This window comes from Heptranchias perlo, chromosome 8 (assembly GCF_035084215.1).
Source record: "Heptranchias perlo isolate sHepPer1 chromosome 8, sHepPer1.hap1, whole genome shotgun sequence".
In the NCBI taxonomy this organism is placed as follows: domain Eukaryota; kingdom Metazoa; phylum Chordata; class Chondrichthyes; order Hexanchiformes; family Hexanchidae; genus Heptranchias; species Heptranchias perlo.
This window is the reverse complement of record NC_090332.1, coordinates 87,839,077-87,861,668: the sequence shown is the minus strand read 5'-3', so window position 1 is coordinate 87,861,668 and position 22,592 is coordinate 87,839,077. Positions and strand designations below refer to the sequence as shown.

General features: G+C 42.4%; 2 protein-coding genes across 2 annotated transcripts in view; one reads left to right on the top strand and one right to left on the bottom strand.

Moving 5' to 3' along the window:
• plek (pleckstrin) overlaps positions 1–22,592 on the top strand; it is a 103,915-nt gene that overhangs the window by 35,634 nt on the left and 45,689 nt on the right. The window lies entirely within an intron of this gene.
• Positions 4,498–16,624, bottom strand: cnrip1b (cannabinoid receptor interacting protein 1b). Its single transcript, XM_067988418.1, has 3 exons — positions 16,345–16,624; positions 15,254–15,398; positions 4,498–5,593 (listed from the first exon to the last, which is right to left on the bottom strand). The coding sequence occupies exons 1-3, from the start codon at positions 16,521–16,523 to the stop codon at positions 5,429–5,431; spliced, it is 489 nt and encodes a 162-aa protein (XP_067844519.1). The 5' UTR covers positions 16,524–16,624; the 3' UTR covers positions 4,498–5,428.

The window sequence follows — 22,592 nt, the reverse complement described above, 5'->3', positions numbered from 1 at the left end:
AAGATCCCTTTCCCAGGAGTGGGAAGCCTGGCTGATATTCCCATCCCTCCCTAGACTAGAGGAAAACAGCACTGCTCCCCCCCCCTTCCATTCCCACACACTGCTGCTATTACTCAGCCCAACACAGACCAGAGACTAAAAGTGCGCCCATCCTGGTCTGTATGGGTCAGTTCCAGAACTGCCCTTATTTCCATCTTGTTGCTAAAAATACATTCTGGTATTTTTGCCAAGATTTATTGGTTTATTTTTTTTAACTGATAACCATTTTCCAGCAAAGAAATAGAATTGGAATATGGAAATTCAGTCTCAACAGATCTGTTGTGCTAAAATGAATTTGTGCAATGAGTGATGACATTTTATTGGTGAGGGTCGTCAGGTCTCAAAGTTCACTTAACTCTCGATTTGCCATGTTCATGAATAAAACTTGAACAAAAACAGTAAGCATAGAGTGCTCTGGTAACAAGTGTTGGTTTATCGATGTGCTACACCACAAGAGTGATAAGTTACTGGTTGGTAACTGCTATTTTCTTTTTTCCAGTGGTAATTTTCTTTCCAAGACTGTGGGTAAGCAGCTACCTCCCACACTTCCACCAGTGCCTCCTTTGGCCAGATACGAGAAGGTGTGAGTTGCTGCTGAGGTCAGACTAGCTGACTTGATGTTCTCTGCCTCCACGAGAAATGCAGCAGCCTCTGCTCATCTTCCCACTCAACGTGAGTCAGGTGAACATACGAACATACGAAATTGATGGCTAGGAAAAGACCAACCGGCCCACCAAGACTGCCCCACAGCGTGATGGCCAGTGCGTCATGGCTAAACACTTCTTCCCTCCACCCCCCCCTCCCGCCCCCCCCCCCCCCCCCCCGGAAACAATGTAATCTCCTGGAAAAAGCAAAAAAACAGAAATAACCCAGGGCCAATAGAGAAAAAAATACTATGGAAAATTCCTCTCTGACCCCCTCAGGCAATTGAAACCAGTCCAGGAGATCACATGGACCAAGTGTCATCTATAAAGACACTTGCCTTCTACGTGATCTTCCTATACCTAGGTGAGAAAATGCAAAGGATTAAACCTGCACCATCCCACTCCATGGCTCCATCCTTAAGTGCACCAAGCAATACCCACACCTGTCTTTCAATAGCGAGCTGCTGATCTCGGCTCAGGAGGAAGGGATCGGACCAAATCGGTATCAGATGGTTAATCGCACGGAGAAAGATCGAACTGGAGGGCAGGTCATCTCGTGCCTCTATTACATACCTTAAAGTTGCATTTGCAGCAGTAATATTCGCGCCAGACAAGTGCCAGGCAATGACCATCTCCAACAAGAGAGAATCTAACCACCTCCCCTTGACATTCAACGGCATTACCATCGCCAAATCCCCCACCATCAACATCCTGGGGGTCACCATTGACCAGAAACTTAACTGGACCAGTAACATAAATACAGTGGCTACAAGAGGAGGTCAGAGGCTGGGTATTCTGCAGCGATTGACTCACCTCCTGACTCCCCAAAGCCTTTCCACCATCTACAAGGCACAGGTCAGGAGTGTGATGGAATACTCTCCACTTGCCTGGATGAGTGCAGATCCAACAACACTCAAGAAGCTCAACACCATCCAGGACAAAACAGCCCGCTTGATTGGCACCCCATCCACCACCCTAAACATTCACTCCCTCCACCACCGGCGCACAGTGGCTGCAGTGTGTACCATCCACAGGATGCACTGCAGCAACTCGCCACGGCTTCTTCGACAGCACTTCCCAAACCCATGACCTCTACCACCTAGAAGGACAAGGGCAGCAGGCACATGGGAACACCACCACCTGCACGTTCCCCTCCAAGTCACACACCATCCCGATTTGGAAATATATCACCGTCCCTTCATCGTCGCTGGGTCAAAATCCTGGAACTCCCTACCTAACAGCACTGTGGGAGAACCTTCACCACACGGACTGCAGCGGTTCAAGAAGGCGGCTCACCACCACCTTCTCAAGGGCAATTAGGGGTGGGCAATAAATGCTGACCTTGCCAGCGACGCCCACATCCCATGAACGAATAAAAGAAAAAGTCTGCCTGCTCTTTTTAGCGGCGAGCAGGCGTGATGCTGTAGGAATTGAATGAGAAGAGACAAAGGGGGTAGATTTTTGTGTTCATCGCCTGGGCGGTTATCTGGTGGAGCAGATTGTTCACCTTTTACAGAACCTGCCTGATTTTCATTCAGCTGATTTCAATAGAACGACAATCCAGCAGGTTCTACAATGTGTGGGCAATCTGCTCCATCACATTACCAGCCCCGCGGTGAAGATGAAACTTTATGCCGATGGTTCAAAAATCAGTGGGGGTAACAGCAGCAGGCAAATGTGTAAATAGAATCACTCAGACTGATGGGTGAGATAGAACATATGAGATAATTCACAGGATGGACTGTGTTCCAAGGTTGTAATATAACAAGGGATTCAGCTGCCATAAGCCATGCAAGGTCAACTTGAGGATTTATCAATGTTATTTGAATGCTGTATTGTGTTACAGCCTTGAAACACACTCCAACTTGTGCCACTCTACAATGCACACAATTAGTCTGTGTGCTGGCTAATATTTTTGTTGTTGAAGATAGATACCACAGCAGACAGGGAAAAGATAATGGGCTGTCATGATTAAAACAAGGGATAATTGCATAACATACTCTTCACTTTCCTATATGTGAGTTATAATATCATTTAAACATACCAGATGGTAGTTGTATCTCATCCACTGTGCGTGGGAACCAGAGCTTTAATATGCCAGGGAGTGTTTTTCACACTATACAGATCAGAGATTAGATTGATTTTTATTCATTCTCAGGATGTGGGCGTCACAAGGCAAGGCTGGCATTTACTGAGTGCTGAGCCACTGTCCCATGGGGGTGGCAGCAGCGTGATGGAAATGGCACATGTTGCCCTCTCTCATGATGAGATCGTGCCTGGTTCCACGACATCCCCCCAACCAATGCCCGTCATAATGCCAGGAAGCTAGCTGGGCCAGACTGCCCAAGATCCTACAGCAGCTCAGAAGCCCTCATCTGAGCATCAGCAGCTATCCAGCTTTCATGGTGAAGCTACTGGGGAGCATCTCGTGATAGTCGCATGATAAAATTGGAAAGCCACGTGGTGAAGGATAGAATACTAGAGCCTGGTCTTTTGTTGCTTCCAAGCCTTTATTCACAGAGATTCCCCTTACACACACTAAGTTCTCCTATAAAAAGGACACAAGAGAGTCCCCAATCAATACCCACCACCTGAATACAATTAACACCAATTGATACAAATCATACAATTAACATAGCAGATTAAGAGGGAATAGACATAAAAAAAGCACCTGGGTGCTCATTATTTCTTTTGCCATTTGGTAACAGGATTAAACTACAAGACCCTTTCATGTAATGACATTGTCTGCACATGGCATGTAGATAAATGATGGTCAGTGGAATGGAAGTTCCTTATTTGCGGGGGGGGAGACAGACTGGTTCAGATGACGTCCTGGGCGGAAAATGGAGGAGGGTGTGGTGAGAAGGAGTAATTTAGGAGAAGCGATGGCCAGTGAGTTGCTGGTGTACAGCTACATGCTGATGTTGCAGACTTCCCATTGCTGCTGCATCCTCAGACTCGTCAGCTTCCTTCTCTTCACGTGGTGGATGGTGCTCTTCATCTGTCACCAACAATAACTCTTTCTGTTGCAGCACATCACCATTATCCCTGACAATCTGCCAAGGATATACCGTAGGAAACCCCCAGACTGGTCGGGGCAGTGCAATTGTTGTTTCAGCAGCCCTACGGACTGCTCAGTAACTGCTCTGGTTAAGCCGTGGCTACTGCTGAACCTCATCTCTGTTGGTGTCCTTGGGTTTCGGAGCAGGATCAGCAATCAGGTGTGGAGGGGATATCCCTGATCTCCCAGCAGCCAGCCTGGGACATGTTGTTCCTTGTCAAAGAGAAGGGGGAATGCTGGACTGCTGCAGGATGCAGGTATCATGAGAGCTGCCTGGAAAGTGGACTCACACCTACATGAACTGCTGCCAGTTTTTTAAAAATTCAATCTCAGGAGGTAGACGTCACCGGCAAGGCTGACATTTATTGCCCATCCCTAGTTGCCCTTGAGAAAGGTGGTGGTGGGCCTTCTTCTTGAACCGCTGCAGTCTGTGTGGTCAAGGTGCTCCTACTATGGTGTTAGGGTAGGGAGTTCCAGGATTTTGACCCAGCGATGATAAAGGAACAGCCGATATATGTCCATGTAAGTTGGTGCGTGACTTTGGAGATGATGGTGTTCCCATGTACCCGCTCACAGACCAGCTGGACATTAAGGGAGCGATACCCTTTGCGGTTCATGAAGGTTTCGGGCTCGCTGGCAGGAGGCCAACAAAATGGTTGCAAATTAAATAAAGCAATGCTTATGTACGTTAATACTTTAAGTGACCAGTATTGGATATCAATAAATGATTTAATGCACATGGACTTATTGATGCATATAGAATTGTTTTTATTGCATGTTATCCACAGGTCACATATTTTGCAATTCTCTCCCATTACCCCAAAACCAAACAGAAAACATTACAAAGGAGCACATCACATTGCACTATTATACAAAAGCCTGCTACTGAATACAGCAACGCAGTGGCCACATCATAAATTAATCATTTGAGAAATATATTGAATCGCACATACATGTAAAAACATGATTGAACTTCATGCACATTTTATGCTAATCTTTTGTGCAAATTGATCCTGGACCGACTAACACTAACTGCGGCATTGCTTACGCCCACAATTCACCACCAGATCACTTGCTCCCAATAGAGGTAGACAAAAATTATTTAGCACATAACAAAACAACAGAAAGTACTGGTGTGTGTCTGGTGAACTATAATTGTGGTGGTAACTTAAACAGATGTCCTTACAGAATTATCTGTATTTCTCTCTCAGCACTCAGTGCAGTTGAAATTATGCTGTGCAATGTCAGCAATGTGTTTGTATGAAATTTGTCTGTTATTTTAACAAAGGCACCAATTCGCTTTGTTAAGACAGTGGACAAAGACATTTTACTCTGATGTGCACTCCTTCCTGACATTGCAGAGTGTAATTTCAACCTAAATATTAGCGGTAGAACAGAGATACTGGAGTTTAAATTGTGCTGAGTGATACCAATAGCAAATGTGCTAATGTATTTGTATCAAATGCATTTGTATTAAATACCTCTGTCTGTTTAAAATAACTGGGTTAACGCCTACATTAAAATAGCAGGCAAAGCAAATCCATATGAGTGTTAATGCTTTCATTACTAATATCACACGGTACAATTCCAATTGTGTCTACATTAAGGCTTGTTTTTTTTTGTGTAGACAACTATAATTTGTCCATGTCGATTTTTTCAAAGTGATATCCTGTAATACTGCATCTTAGGTGAACATCTCTTTGTTGATCCACATCAGGCTGCGAGTCTCGTTGGGTTTGCACTCATAGTCGATGCTGCCAAAGCTGTTCCCCCATTGGCAGTGATCTCGTTTGTGATAGTTGTAGAATTTCACCTGCCACATGGTTTCAAAGGTGCCGATATCATTGAACTGGAGAGGATGAGCGGGAAAAAGAAGTTCCAGTTAAATGGGGCTCACTAGAACATTACATCACAAAGCCAAATCAGATTTCAAAATCCTAAACCCTAGAACTCGACGTTATCAGAATAAGACTGGATTTACTTGAATTACTCAATTTCCCCTGAAGTAATTAATGTCGGTTACCTCGTTGAATCATTTGAATTAACTCAGAATAAGATAAGCTGTTATCTTGGATCATTTACAGGTTTCGTTTTGCGTTGACAGTGGTTTTTATGAGAACCTTTAGTGCACGCACTAAGCTCTCTATGTTAATGTGGCAGGTGCTGTGGGGCTGACTGCAATTAGAACATGGCTGCATATAGTGACACCACTATTCCTGGCCAGAATGGAGATGATTGGGTCATCTCATTGAATTCCCCCGTCAATTACGCCTGGAGACCGCACTGCTGTGAGTAACTGGGATTGATTTTACCCACATAATTTGTATGTAACTATCCTCCACTCACTGCATTTAGCTGGAGAAATCACCCTGCTTTTATCGGGAGAAGTTGCTGCAGTTTTGGTCATGAGTTCTGTTTGCTGCAGTTCATAGAGATTCTTTTTAAATAGACTCTGTAGACTGTTTGCTATGAGTCCTGCCGTACCCCCAACTCATTGGCTGACATAGTGGTGTCAACAGACACTCTGATGATAATATGAGTAAGTCTGCCAGCTGCCTTGCATGTCGGCTCAGAAAGCAACAATAGGATCAGTGTACTCTTATCAGGCATGGCATCAAAGAAAGCAAGGACAAAAAAAACACAAATTCCTCCATAGTTCAATTTTACGAAGAATGCCTTTCTTGCCCCTTCTGCTATGAAGCAAAATATAGAATCATAGAATCAAGTATATTTAGTAGATTCATGATGGAACCCACTGTGGAAATGAAAGTCCCCTTCAAAATGTAGAGCGGTGAGGAGGGAGTTCCAAGAAAGACAAACTGAGGAATGAGAACGGGAAAGGAACAAATTAGACAAAGACAGTTGAGGGCAGGACAGTAAAAATTAGACAAGACAAAGAGCAGAAGAAATTGAATAATAATGAGGAAACAATTTGCCCAGGTTATTTTTTTTACCATCAATACATTTTTTACTTAAGGCAAATAAATTATCCTAAAATTATGAAATGAATAACATTACTTCTGTAATTATACAAAGTGAATTTATATATAAATTTGTATATAAATTTCCTTGCAAAAAATAAATTGTATCTATTTGTTTTGAATAATAACAATGCAATACTATTCTTATCACAATCAAAATTTTGATCCAATTGAGACTATAATGATTTCAGTCCTCAAAGCTGGACAGATCTGTATATAATTTTACAGTTATTCATATAGTCTGGATTCGCTATGTTGGCCACACAAGTGTTAGGCAAGTTATTGGCGGCAGAGTAACCTCTGAATTAGATGATTATTGTTTTAAGGCGCGACTAAGGATCTGAACTCTTTGTAAATGGGCTAGTTACACTCTGAATGTGTAACTACTGTGTCTTTAATGACCAGACAGTACTAGGCCATTTGGGAGATTACCCATTAGATTATGTTATCCTGTGCTGAGGTACTGCAACCAATCAAGTTATAAAAATACGCTTTGTCATATGTATTACAGCAATGGAGAGAGTAGAGCTGTTTGCATGAGAGCAGAGCTGTACAAAAGTTAAATTAATTGAATTCCTTTTCTATGTTAACTGCTTTACATTCAAGATTAATTATACCTGGGTTTCTCTATTTATATTGAGAAACGAGATCCTCTTTAAAACTCAAGGGTTTGCATTATGCAGATTTATAATGCTAGAAAACAGTAAGTAATTATCTCACTTTTTGGAATACCCTCTTGAGACCCTCTCCTATGCACCAGAGATATGAAGCATTCACGCAACAATACTAGCACATGGGAGCAAACTGCACGCATATAGTCAACACTGCTTGAACGACCTCTTGCCAGTATTATAAACTTTATTTTACTAAATCAATTTACATATTACACCTTCCTAATAAGTTCTATAAATGTGCTTGTTTGTGACAGTGATTTTGTTAATGCTGTGCTCTCGTGATTTTTACTGGAAGAATCCTCACCGATGTGTTAGATCAGGTGTTATATAAATCATGACATCACTCTTGGCCAATGGAGAGCAACTAGTGTTTGGAAGTTTGAGAAAGATTTATCCAGCCAGTGAACAATACCTAGAACTTAGACTACCAGATGTTCAAGAGCTCATACCAGTAAATGCAAGAATGGTGCAAGAAGGCCGAAAACATACTAACATTTCAAATCAGCGCAAACCCTTTCACAGATGGCTCTGTTGACAGACAAAATTGTCCCCCTTTTTTAATCGTATCCCCCAATTTATTATGTTTGACATGGAGACATCGATCTCACGTAAAAATAAACAAACTCGTTAGAAAAATATCACTAAATTATTTAAAGTTTACCTCTGCCACCTCATCTATTTGACTCACCCTCCATGTGTGAGCGTAGACAGTGAGGGTAAAATGTAATATGCATAAATGTATTGCACGTTGTAAGTAAAAATTGGGTGTCATGCATACTCCATGAATGAAGTCAAAATAGCTAAGGGTTAAATTGAAAGAGAGCTAGGTGTGTTTGTAGACTGGGGGAGGGATTTTAACTCCTCCTTCTGGCAGAAGCTGGGCAGTCCGGGAGTTTAGAATCAAAGTAATCATTTACCGCTCTTTTTTCCCCGCAGCCACTTTAAAGTCGGCAGGTGAGGCGCCCACCTGACTCAGGTGTGAGCCTCACCAATTTATGCTAATTTGGGTCCCATTACGCAGGTAAGATCACCCACCGTGGACCCTCGACTTCAGTAGAACATATCGGACCAGATCCTGGGGCCACCGAGGTAAGTTAAAAAGAAATTATTTTTGTGGGGCCAGGAGGAGCAGGAGTTCTTCTCTGCACCCCACAAAAAAATAGCTTGGGTCGCTGCAACCCCCCCACGACCCCCCACCCTGTGTTCCAGAAATCCCCCTGACTCTCCCAGAGACTTACCTTGCCGCCTCTGGGCTACCAGATGTTGCGCCTAGCGAGCTGCTTCCAGATGCAAGTTTGGGGTGGGCAGCTCGTCCGGCTCCAGTTAAACGTGGCCAGGCCGATTTAAAACTGAACCGGGCCTCCCGGACAGCCCGCCCTCTCGTTCTGCCCGCCAAACACCCGGGAGTTTAAATTCCCCTGCTGGTATTTAATAGTCCAGTCACTGCAGGGCAGCAATCAAAGGAAACAGGATGCTGTAACAGTAGATTACAAGTCAGGGGATGTCACGCCAAAAACTGTAAAGCAGGGGGTGTAGGCAGGAGATTTTAAATTATACAAAATCTTTGCTAACGCAGCCCCCTCCAAGGCTTTCAGTCCACTCCCCAGGCCCCACCTCCCCAAGTAATTTTGAATTTATATTAAAATGGTACATTTTCATTAAATTTGGAACTTTTCCTTGTATCAAAGTTGACAGATTTCTGTTCCAGAAGAACCCCATTTTATAGGAACATAGGAACAGGAGTAGGCCATTCAGCCCCTCGTGCCTGCTCCTCCATTTGATAAGATCATGGCTGATCTGTGATCTAACTCCATATACCTGCCTTTGGCCCATATCCCTTAATACCTTTGGTTGCCAAAAAGCTATCTATCTCAGATTTAAATTTAGCAATTGAGCTAGTATCAATTGCCGTTTGCGGAAGAGAGTTCCAAACTTCTACCACCCTTTGTGTGTAGAAATGTTTTCTAATCTTGCTCCTGAAAGGTCTGGCTCTAATTTTTAGACTGTGCCCCCTACTCCTAGAATCCCCAACCAGCGGAAATAGTTTCTCTCTGTCCACCCTATCCGTTCCCCTTAATATCTTATAAACTTCGATCAGATCACCCCTTAACCTTCGAAACTCTAGAGAATACAACCCCAATTTGTGTAATTTTGAGTCAACTCGTGAGGCTGGTCATTATATTACTTTGAATCAGGCACTCAAGATTGGACGAGGAGAAGGCAGTTTGACCAATGGTCTGAAAATAGGAGGGACATGAGACACAGCTAGTATGAACTTAAAGATCAGAGGCTGGGTTTCTCTCAGGTCCTGCTCTGCCACCAGAAGTGTGGCAGGGCAGGATCTTCAAACACCGATCAGTTAGGCTTGCCTCTGGCCCATTTCCAGGAGTTTGGGTCATTACCACATTGAGGGTGGGCACCCTTGCCACTTACAGTGACACCAGGGTGCCTGCCTCAGGTTGCGGGGGGGGGGGGGAGTAAAATTGATACAACTTATTGGCATCTCAGAGGTTGGCAGGCAATCTTATCGTTCTGTGATCCATTGCACTAAGCAAACTGGCCATTAACATTTTAAATCCCGCTCCTTTGCAACACTGGATACCAGGCACGCAGAGGCATCCCTTCAGCCCAGTGTTGCTAGGATGCAAATGACAGAAAATAGGTTGTACGACACCATCCCAATATTTGCACTCTATTACAGTACTCTATATTTGGGTGGATGCATTATGCGCACGACATCACTGCCAGTGGAAAGTTCTGGAAGTGGAATTGCGTAGCACAGAGCCAGCGGAATGGCTACCAACCTGAATTCCGTCCCCTACCAGGTTATGCTAGTTTACCTGCAGACAAAATTCAGGCTCTGGGTTTTTACTGATTTGCTTGAATAATAAATTAGTGCAATAACGCTGGTGTCTGTGTTAGAATCACCAGGACAACCTTATTACTGAAATTATATTTTTTCTCTACTTTATCAGTAATCTGTAAAGAAATGTAATTATTCTCTCAAATTTGGTCTCCACGGCCTCTCTAATGCACATAATCAAATCATTTAATTAACTCAAGTGATTAATCTAAGAGCAGTCATTTTAATAACCGATATCTGTGAGGTCTATGCAGAACACAAACTTAATGATCTGGTTACTTTTTTAACTAGCACAACTCCTAATCCTTCATTCACACATCCTTGTAATTCACACACACTTCCAGATTAACTTTAAAAGAAATTGTTTCTTAAAGGGTACAAATAATTTTCACCCGACTGTTTCACCCCCTACTCTATGGATAAGTAAGCTGACTCATAGGTAAAAGTAGTCAAACACGAACACGAATTGATTCTTCAATAAGAATCAATTTGATTATCAGACCAACAGCATCTTCCAGATTTCAAACCGACCCTTGGGTTTTTTCATTCCTTTGTGAGTTATTTTTTGTTACCGGTAATCTCGTTTATCTTGAATTAATGTTTCTGTCTTTCAGACCTGGATATAAGGCATCAGACCCTGATGTGTGTATTAAACAGAACAAGTCCATCGCAAAATAAAAATGCTCCTTTTCGATGATTTGTTGCTATAAGTTGATATTCAGAGTGTCAGAAAATTTGACTAATTCCAGTCTTAAGTTCCATTATTATCTCAGTGGCCTATTTAATTTCCTTGAAATTATTTTATCAAAGTACCCATGATATGGGATCCATTGAATCCATAAAAGTGAATACTGTCATTAAGTAAGTGCTCACTTAGAATATATTTCATTTAGAAGGTAATTTTTAAATTATTCTGCAATTGAGGTATTAGAGATGAAAAAAACATCAGTTCCTCATATCAGTTGTGAATACCTAAAAATTAATTTATTTACAGGAAACCCATCTGGTTATGCAGCTCAAAGTATTGCTCCCTGGAAGTTGCATTCCTGTGACTCGGGCCCACTTTATCTTCTCAAACTCAGCCCCCAACCTGTGCTGCACTACTGTCCAATTGGAACAGCACGCAGCAGGTCAGGTCATGGCAAGGACCCAATTATATCACAAAAACTATCAAAAAACTACAGTAAAGGTCAATGTGAAACGGAGATACAAGTTAAATCGTGACACTAGGACAAGGCGACACAGGTTCAAAGTGTCAATAGGCAAACCTATGACTGACTTCAGGAACTTTTACACAACAGCAACAACAACTTGCATTTATATAGCGCCTTTAACATAGTAAAACGTCCCAAAGCGCTTCACAGAAGCGATTATCAAACAAAATTTGACACTGAGCCACATATTAGGTCCAAAAGCTTGGTCAAAGAGGTAGGTTTTAAAGAGCGTCTTAAAGGGGGAGAGAGAAAGGTAGAGGGGCGGAGAGGTTTAGGGAGGGAATTCCAGAGCTTAAGGCCTAGGCAGCTGAAGGCACAGCCGCCAATGGTGATGCGATTAAAATCGGGGATAAGCAAGAGGCCAGAAAGAGTTACACACAAAGAGGTACCAATTCTTGGAATGGACTTCTGGGTAAGCTAGCGGCGGCAAAAACTTTGGAATCATTTAAGAGTTGGCCGAAAGCTGTGATGGGGGATTGTAGGTTTTCTGGATGGATGAGCTCAGATGGACCTCCCTCATCCATATTTATCTTGTGCCAATCTTGTCAGGAAGTTTGAAATTGGCATTTCTGGTGATTGCTGAAGGATAAAGTGTGATTGACCAACAAAGAAACTAAAAAAAACTTCTGCACACAGCTGAAAGATTTTTAATGTTTGAATTTCAAGATCTTAATGACTCCACCAAGCGATTTGTGACTTTCAAGTTCTCCATAATAGTCCCTTGTTGAAGGCTTACTGCTGAAATGTATTTTCAGTTGATGAGTTGTCTGGGAAAAAATCATGAGATGATGTGCTACAACTCCTCTGCATTATCACCTCCACCTGCTAGTTTTCTAACCTTTTCTTTTCAGTTGCTCTCTCACTCTGGTAAGTGGTCTTCTGCCTGTAATAATTTCCATTGATGCAATCATGTCATACAACAAGAGCCTGTCCTTTCAGAATGACCACAAAGGCAATAGGATAGATTTTAACTCTTGGCCGGCTGGCCGGCCACCCGATCCTGCAGGCAGGAGGTCCAGTCCATGTTTTAAAAATTCCATTCACGGGATGTGTGCGTCGCTGGCAAGGCTGGCATTTATTACCCATCCCTAGTTGCCCTGAGAAGGTGGCGGTGAGCCTACAACTGAGTGTCTTGCTCGGCCACTTCATAAGGCAGTTAAGAGTCAACCACATTGGGGTGGGGCTGGAGTCACATTTAGGCCCAGTCCGGGTAAGAACAGCAGGTTTCCTTCCCTAAAGGACATTAGTGAACCAACTGGATTTTTACGACAATCTGACAGCTTCATGGTCACTTTTACTGATACCAGCGTATTATTTAAAGATTTTATAAAACTGAATTGGAATTTTCAAATTGCCCATTTTGGGATTTAAACTCAAGTTCTCTGGATTATTATCCCAGTAACATAACCGTTATATTATTGTACCTTTAGGAGGTCTCCCTTTCATGCCGCTTATCATTGAACTGCGAGTGTCAAACGGCCACTGTGCTGTAGCTTACCAGCACCGGGCTGGCACAACATCTGGCTGCCCGCAGGCTAACCCGGCCAACAGGAAAGTAGATCTGGGGAGATGGGGAGGAGGGGGTGCGAACATGGAGTCAGGAGCCCGGGTAGCAGCAGCACACCTCATTCCTATGGAGCCCAGAGGAGACTCCTGCTCCTCTTGGCCCCACAAAAATAATCGTAACACTTTCCATTTTGTACTTCTTTCGCTGTACCGCTAGGTTTTACTGAGCGGAGTTCCAGGCGCATGCAACACCCAATAGGCCCTTAATATTGCATCGGGCTCCTATGTACAATAAAGGACCCCGATTTGCAAAGGTTAGAGAGGCTCCCACCTGGTTCACCTTGATTTATCTTGAGGCAATCACTATTCTTAATATTGCGTTAAATTTCCCCTTCATGTAGGAAGTTATCCCGTTTTCCCAAACAGTGATTTGTATTTATTTTAATATAAAAGCAGAAATTGAAGATAAAAGTAATGAAACATAGCGACATAGAAATGTTGGCACAGAAGGAGGTTATTTTAATCCATCGTACCTGTGGTATATAATACAAATGTGTAAATGAAGAGAATAAAACATCATCTACTGAAAGTAAGAAAGAAATTTGCACGTGTGAAACAAAGTTAATGAAAATGTTGGGGAAAGTAGGCAAGTAACTGACGCTAATATCAACCTGAGATCTCCCAGAATGTTCCCTGTGAATTGAAGGCCGTTAATTCAGTGTCAATTAATTCCATTCAAAAAGGAGCTGGCTGAATTTGCAGTTAAGAACAGGACTGAAAGTTTTAAAGATAAGTTTTAAAGAAGCGTAAAGAATACTCGATGGAACATGGTAGTTCCTGTATTGCTGGGGCCATCGGAGTATTATTGGTGAAATGTAACTGCTCGTTGTGGTGGGTTATAGCATTAGATTGGTATCTTGGAGTTTTCATTCAATTGTCTTCAGGGAACCAGGAAGAAATTATGCAAAGCTATATATTTTGACAGTTTTATCTGTGGCTATTTATCTCCATCAAGGATTAAATGAATTGAGTAGAGTATACGAGAGTGAAAACTATACACGGTCCTCTGCAACATAGGAACAGAAGGAGGCCATTCAGCCCCTCGAGCCTGTTCTGCCATTCAATTAGATCATGGCTGATCTGTCCGTTAACTCCATCCACCTGCAATGGTTCTGTAACCCTTAATACCCTTACCCAACAAAAATCTATCAATCTCAGTTTTGAAATTTTCAATTGACTCCCATCCTCAGCAGTTTTGGGGGGAAAGATTTCCAGATTTCCACCACCCTTTGTGTGAAGAAGTGCTTCCTGACATCACCCCTGAACGACCTAGCTCTAATTTTAAGGTTATGCCCCCTTGTTCTGGACTCCCCCCACCAGAGGAAATAGTTTCTCTCCATCTACCCTATCAAATCCTTTAATCATCGTCGGTTGGAAAGAGCAGGCTTGATGGAACGAATAGCCTTTCATCCCATCAAGTCTTATCCTCTTTAACCAACAGTGGTTAATGGTGGTGGTATTTCAGGAAACATCATTAACGTGGTGCTGAGGGACTAAGGAACTCACAAAATATGGCTTTTATGAGGTAGGACCTTGCAGGACCCCAATTATACAAAGAATGACGAGCCTCTACACCATTGGGAGGGTAGTCAATGAATAGCAGCGGGTAAGAAGATCGATTCAGTTTTGGGCTTCAGATTACACCATGGAAATGGCAAAAGCGAAAAGCTGTTCATCCAAACCACAAGATTGCAATCCTGCCTCTAATTCTCTGCCACCCATTTTTTTTTATTTACAGACAGGTTTTATTTTTAAGTCTGCTACTACTGCAAGTCTCTGAATTCAACGACCTGACAGAATATTGAGATTTGTTTTAATAGTGCAGGGTCTCGCAAAATAATTAATGGAAAATGGTGCAGCATCCCACAGAATACCAAGTCCCCTTGGGGAAGCGAATCGTTAGGAAATCCGCAATTCCCAATGTATTACCAAAGGTCAATGTTCTCTCCTCTCTCTGAAGCTGACAATGCACAGATTTGTCTGTGGCCATGTGAAACTGTGACTCGGCTTGTCACTGATGTGTTGAGCCTTGGTTTTCCTCAATACTATTTATTTTCTCCTGCTCTCTGCAAACTGGATTTAGCAAATGTCAAAAAAATTAAAATCACATACTATTTAACAAAGTTCTAAATTGTCGGAATTATTCGGGAAGGTGGGAGACCTGAGAGCATCACGAACAAAAGGTCTGGATTGTGACTGGAATCTGTTTACCTGGATGCTGACTTGCACAGGCTGGCGCTCCCCACTTTTCGTGTGAGTTACTCCTTCCGTGTCATAGATCCCAGTGTAATCGACCACTTGCGGGTCTCTCGATTTCTCTTCGAGGGGAATCAGGACTCCTCCGATCATCATCGACCTGCAATCAAACAGCCCCCCCCCCCCTTCAGTGACTTCAGCAGCATCCTTGTGTGTTCAGCTGCTTTACGGTCAACATTGCATTTGCAAACTAAACAAACCAGATTTCAGATTATTGTGGATTTTTAATCAATATTACAGTCATCCCATCTATACTGATGTTGACTTTTACGATATTTTATTAATAAAACAAGAAATATCATGGCTATGAGGATATAAATTACACCTTGATAGGTAAAATGAGTAAATATTTAATGAAGTCTAACCACGTTTTCCAGTTTGTTTTAGCAACATTATCCTGCCATTGAGAAATGAGAGTTTTTTACTGTTCTGTGAGACCAGGGCTGGCTCTACAGAACCAGCCCTGGGGGAGCCAGCCCTGGTCTCACAGAACAGTAAAAAACCCTTCAGGAGGTTCACAGCCCGGATTTACCCAGCCCTGGTCTCACAGAACAGTAAAAAAAACCCTGATTTACCCAATGCCTTTTCACCCACCCCCTGTTTTACAATCTGGCTGCACCTTCTGTCGCTTCCTCCGTTGGAAAATAACCAGCCTTCGGATTTAGAGCGGCAGTAAATTGTACAAATGCCCATCAGATCAAGAATTGTCCTTTTAATTTAAAAAAAAACAAATCATTGTAACATGAAGTGTGACATTTTGGAATGTTACATATATATAAAGATGAGATTGGAGATTTTGGGAAGTGCTGATACATCGATAGGAGCAGAGATGGCTTTTAATGTCAGCATCTTTTACAAGAAGCTCAATCCAAATCCCAGGAACCCTTTCACCTGAGACAAGGATGAACATGAAAGACCAGCCGCTATTTGGTCCAGGTCGTTAAAAATAAACACATCCGCAAATTTAAAAATAGCGGATTGTCCAAACACACCGCCCACAATCAGTGCTATAAACAGGTCTCGCTTTGTGTGTCCTTTGTACTCACGTCGCGGACACGACCCCGGGCTTTAATACGATGTCGATCTTGTACTTCGCTCCTGTTAACAGTTTGATGGTCCGGTTTTGTCCGAATCGCTGACCATCGACTTTGAAATACACCGCCCCGTCACCAGGTTGAATTTTCAAGGAGACGGCGATTTTCACCAAACTGGGGATTTCGCCCATGATCTGCGGCTGGGTGTCTCAGTGTTGGCTATGAGATGGGCGAAGGGAATACTGTAGAGTAAAAGGAGGCCCTGGGTCCTTACGACATTTACCCCATGGGCAATGGAAGCAGAGAGTAGAAATCCTTCAGTACGTGCACACTGCACAAGCAGGACTGCGAACATCAACCTGCAAGGGCTAAATCCACTCTGATTGCACATATAATCCCTCGCTGCAATCTACAGACGTCAGCACTCCACCAGCCAGTGCAGAACACTGCCAAATGAATTGTAGTTCTTATAAGCAGTAAAAATTACATGGTATATAATATCCTCATTTTTGTACATTCGGCGCAAAATGCAAACCCAGCCTCTTACAATTAAAAAAAAGCCCTTTGGGGTGAGAGGTTTATGAATGAATATTCACAAACCAGTAAAATATATCTTAATGAAAATGTAGGTTTCTCTCTTCACAGATGCTGCCTGAGTGTTTCCAGCATTTTCTGCTTTTATTTCAGATTTCCAGCATCCGCAGTAATTTGCTTTTGTAAAAAAGTATGCCCGTTTGTTAAATACAATTCATTACTAAATGCAGATCAGGTCCTCTTCCCATTATTTTTGAGTATTCAGCAATAAACATCCATATATCAAGAACATCCCCAAAAATTAAACAACAATGTATTTGCATTTTATTTTAAGATACTTTGATTTAAATTTGATTCTCCAATCACAGTAGTTCAGTTATAAGAAAGGACTTTACACATGTATATCAGTTAAAAATTATTACACACAAACTACATATCTGCATTTGTAATACCATCTTGGTCTAAATTCATCCTGGTCATACCATCCTAAGCCACACTGCTCAAACACCAATGGCTTTTCTTGATTACGGAATCAAATTCACTGCTAAAATCAGGCTGGATTAAAAAGGTCCATCTACATCTCGAAATGTCACTTAATCTAAAGTCAGTCTGATTCCAGGTCTGATTCCATTTTACAAACGAAAATCAAGGCTAGGATTAAATATTCACCACTTTCTTCTAAATCCATTCCAAATGCAGTCATAATATCGCTGCCTTTCTACATGCAAGGATCTGCATTAGTTTGTATATGAGCAGAATAACATCTACAAAAATAGATGTAATGGGTGAACACAAACTTTATAAAATGAAGTGGACATTTGGTCGTAATTTATCTAAAGTTATAGCTACAAGAAAATGTATTACAACAGACCATACTGAGCCTAAGTGATGACAAAACAATATATCATTCATTAGGGATGTGACTAAACAACAACAACACCAATTAACAACTTGCATTTATAAAGCGCCTTTAACATAGTAAAAGGTCCCAAGGGGCTTCACAGGAGCGATTATCAGACAAAATTTGACACCAAGTCACATAAGGAGATATTAGGAGAGGTGACCAAAAGCTTGGTCAAAGAGGCAGGTTTTAAGGAGCGTCTTAAAGGAGGAGAGAGAGGTAGAGAGGCAGAGAGGTTTCGGGAGGCAATTTGAAGACTGGTGTGTGTGACAATGGTAAGGGGTGAATAATTCCTGTGAGAAATTAAAGTGAATTGCTGGAAGTGAAGCAGGAGCATTGTAACAAAATGCTGTATTAAATAAGAAGATGTCAGAAAATCACTGTAGTAAAGAGGAAGGATATTATGGTACATTCATGCAACAAAGTATGGCATCATGGTATGTTCCGGCAATAAACAACACCATTAAGGCAATTGAGGGGACATTGCAGCAAATGCTTGTGATAAAGGAAGTTATAGTATGTTCCTGTAATATGATGCTGCTATTGTAGTACTGTAAAAAGTCAGATAGCCCGGTGGTGAAGGATAGAATACCAGAGCCTGGTCTTCAGTTGCTTCCAAGCCTTTATTCACAGAGCTCCCCCTTACACATCGAGCATCTCCTAGATAAGCTCCCTCCTATAAATGGATACAAGAGAGTTCCCACCACCCTGAATAAAATCAACACTAATTGATAAAAATCACATGCATACAATTAACAAATACATTCCTACAATAAAGAAGAATATTGCAGCAGTGTGAATCATCGTGATAAGCAACTAAAGGAGCCCTTGTACTGACCCCCCCCTCCCCAGGCAGCAGGTTGCAGTTCCTCTAATGCCAGCTCCGTTTTCTCCTCGTCACTAATGTGCTCGGCTTCACCATGTGTTTCCTCCCACAACCCACTCATTGACCTTCCTTCCCCTTCTCCCTGGAGTGGAAGTATCTGTGATGGTGTCTTGCCACATTACAGTGGGCGACACTGGGTTGTTGTGAAGTGCTCGGTTGAGACTGCGTGTGGGGCTCTGCCATCTACTCCTCTTGGGAACCCATAGGAGCATAAGATTTTAAGAAGCTGTCATTCAGACACCCTTTGAAACAGAGCAAACATGCCAAGACATTCTGGTATGTTACACGGCACCGTGGTAGTTTATGCCTGCATCCTCTCCATGCCCAAAACCTCCAGGGCCCCCTTCTCATGAGGAGTCAAGGGTCATGTGTGAAGCAACCTACCAAACTGCATGCGATGCCACCTGTTATGTGCAGCCTTTTCCTGCAAGCTGATAGAAAAGGGCCATATGTTGGATAAAGGAATTTTGAGAGATGTGTGCCACCTCGGCAGCAACTGCCCGACATGGGAGTCTGTGAACATGCAGAATGCACTTACCTTGTGCTCACAATGAGCTTGGTCTATGCTACCTGCCACATGTACTGGGCTATGGAACAAATGCATTGCCATGGTAACAATATGTAGTGCCCTAGTAAAACATATGCACACCTGTGAATTTGGAAAGTACATGAACAGTTGCCAGAGAGCTATGCATTTTCCCTCCATGACACTGCACCAAACTTAAATTGAAGCACTGTTAAGATGCCTTGTAACAACAACAACTACTACTTGCATTTATATAGAGCCTTTAACATAGTAAAACGACCCAAGGCGCTTCACAGGAGTGCTAGCAAACAAAATTTGAGACCGAACCACATAAGGAGATATTAGGACACGTGACTAAAAGCTTGGTCAAAGAGGTGGGTTTTAAGGAGCGTCTTAAAGGAAGAGGGAGAGGTGGAGAGGCGGAGAGGTTTAGGGAGGGAATTCCAGAGCTTAGGGCCTGGGCAGCTGAAGGCACAGCGGCCAATAGTGGAGCGATTAAAATCGGGGATGCGGAAGAGGCAAGAATTAGAGGAGCGCAGAGATCTCGGAGGGTTGCAGTGGTGGAGGAGGTTACAGAGATAAGGAGGGGCAAGGCCATGGATGGATTTGAAAACAAGAATTATAATTTTAAAATCAAGACACTGCCGGACCGGGAGCCAATGTAGGTCAGCGAGCGCAGGGGTGATGGGAGAATGGGACTTGGTGCGAGGACTTGCATGGCAACATTGTAAAAATTAAGCTAAATGTGAGCAGAACCTGCTTTGGTAACCTTTCTGAAGCCAGTGTGTACTACCTACACGACCTACAGCAACTTGCCAAGGTTTCTTAAGTTGCACCTCCCAAATCTGCACCTCCATCATCTAGAAGGACAAGGCCAACAAGTGCACGTGAACACCATCACCTCCAAGTTCCCCTCCAAACACCATCCCGACTTGGACATATAATCGCTGTTCCTTCATCGTCGCCGGATCAAAATCCTGGAACTTTCTACCTAACAACACTGTGGGAGCACCTTCACCACACGGACTGCAGCGGTTCAAGAATAAGAGTCACCACCACCTTCTCAAGGGGCAACCAGAGATGGGCAATAAATGCCGGCTTTGTCAGAAGCGCCCATATCCCGAAATGAATTAAAAAATGGTAACGTATCATCTGTAAATGTTATACAGTACTTGATGCATATAATAAAGTACAATCCTAAACATTCTTAAGCGTATATAGAATAATATTATATATAGATCATGTTAAAGATGAAGTATATACATTGGATGGAGGCAAACATTCTCATGTCTAGATCAGTGTATTTCTGGGTGCTCAGTCACACTGCAATGGATCTGTACTACAGGGAAAACCCTAATAAGAATTACACAGGATATTTATCGCACACTAAATTTCAACCAGATCTAAATCCCAAGCTGTAATCCTATTGTTCACTCAGTGCACTTTAATATATCGGTAAATTGCAGCTGAATCAAATAGGCTACTAAATTTATGTTCTTGTCAAATTTCAACAGTAAATCTGTATTGCTGGGAAGCACTTGCAGTGACTGTAAGAGTTGGAATACCTTTTTACAACAATTCCATGAAAATAAAAATAACATTCATATGATAAATGTAATTACATTACCAAAACATGTACTTGATCATAAGGCTTGGCTATTCTAGTTGTTTCATATAAATTTCACCATGTCTCCAAAGGGTATACGTGACCTAGTGGTTAAGTTAGCCTGTGATGGAGAGTACAGTTGACCCCTGATAATTCAAAGTCAGTTTTGTGCACAAAAATATCAGTTATCCAATAATTTGAATTAAGAAACATGAATAACTCATCAAAATGGGAATTTAGTGCTAAAACATTGAAATATCAGATAATTTGAATTAAGTGAATTTGAATTAAGAGTAGTGGAGCGTACATTTGCCAATGGACTTCCTAAATAATATACAATAGAACACCACTATAACTGATGGTACCAATGCTCCAACCCTTAGCATTGAAATACTAATGAGATATTTTATTTTTAGCATTAATATTGCATTTATCAATATTTAGAATGTTGCATTTATTATCCGTAATAATCCAGAAAGCTTCTGCTAGAATTTTTGATTTGATGTAACTAATGAGATTGACGTGGGATCCACAGGTTTTCTTGCATTGGTCACAACAATGATAGGATGGTTGCAGTCGGTCGATTGCTTCGATGAAATTGGAAACACTTAGAAAGGCGTGGGCTAATCAGGGCATTTGTAAAGGTTGGGTCTTGCTTGCCTACTTTGATTGAAATCTTTGGGGAATACATAGTGCACAGATAAAGGTAATGTGGTGGGTGTTGTATTGATGGATTTTAAGAATGCATTTGATTGCCACGTAAGAGACTTGTTGCAAAAATGAAGGCACGTGGTGTTAAAGGGAATGGAGCTGCATGTATAGAGGGCAAGGAGTAGGAATAAATTAATGTTCCTGAGATTAACAGGATGTGGCTTGTGTTATGCTCCAGGGATTTGTGCAAGGACATATTGGGGGTGAAATTGGACCTCGTTGCCCCCTGTTTTCCAGGTGGAAAATGGGGGCACAGAGGTCCAATTTAGGATGGCAATTTCCCACCCCCGAACAGCATCGGAAACACATCTGATGCCATATTGGTTCAGCTGCCTAAAACAAGTGTTGGGTCCCATGAATATGCTAATAAGGGATTTAGCTTCTGTTTTCGAACCCATCCCCGAAATTCCCTTACCCTGAGCGAAGCAGGTTTAGGATCACCTGGTCTACATGCAACCTAACCAGCTGTCCTCAAAGGGTGAGTTTAAAAAAAATACTTACCTTAATGTGGAGGCAGGAGGAGAACCGCTCCTCTCCTTCACACTACCACACTCAGCTCCCGTCCCATCCTATCCCGTTCTCCACCTCTCTTCCCCCCACCACCCAGGACTTCGGCCCAAAATTGGAGGGGACCAGACAGGCACAGGAGGCGTGACAGGTGCTGGCGGCTCACCTGAAATAGTACAAACTGGTCTGGGGACCAATTTCGGGTAGTCCTTATGCCGGCCTCTTCTTGTGTGTATTACCTCCTGGTGATATATTTTAAAATCCTATGTCAGTGTGCACTTTTTTCTTCAGCTTTTCCCATTATAAAATCCTATATCCATATTTATAATGGAAACTGCCTATGTAAACTTGTAAAGCTTTAAAATTACACCCTCGTCCCACTGGAGGCACGACAGTGCCACCGACGACATAGGGGTGTAATTACAGCTTGACAAGATTACATAGGCAGTTTCCATTATAAATGTGGACATAGAAATTGATAGCAGAACTAACTAAAATAGACACTCTGCTTTTCTTCCACGTGTAAGGCGAACGGAAAGTGCCAGAAGCGAGATAAAACTGACAGGAATTGTGAAACAATACACTTGGT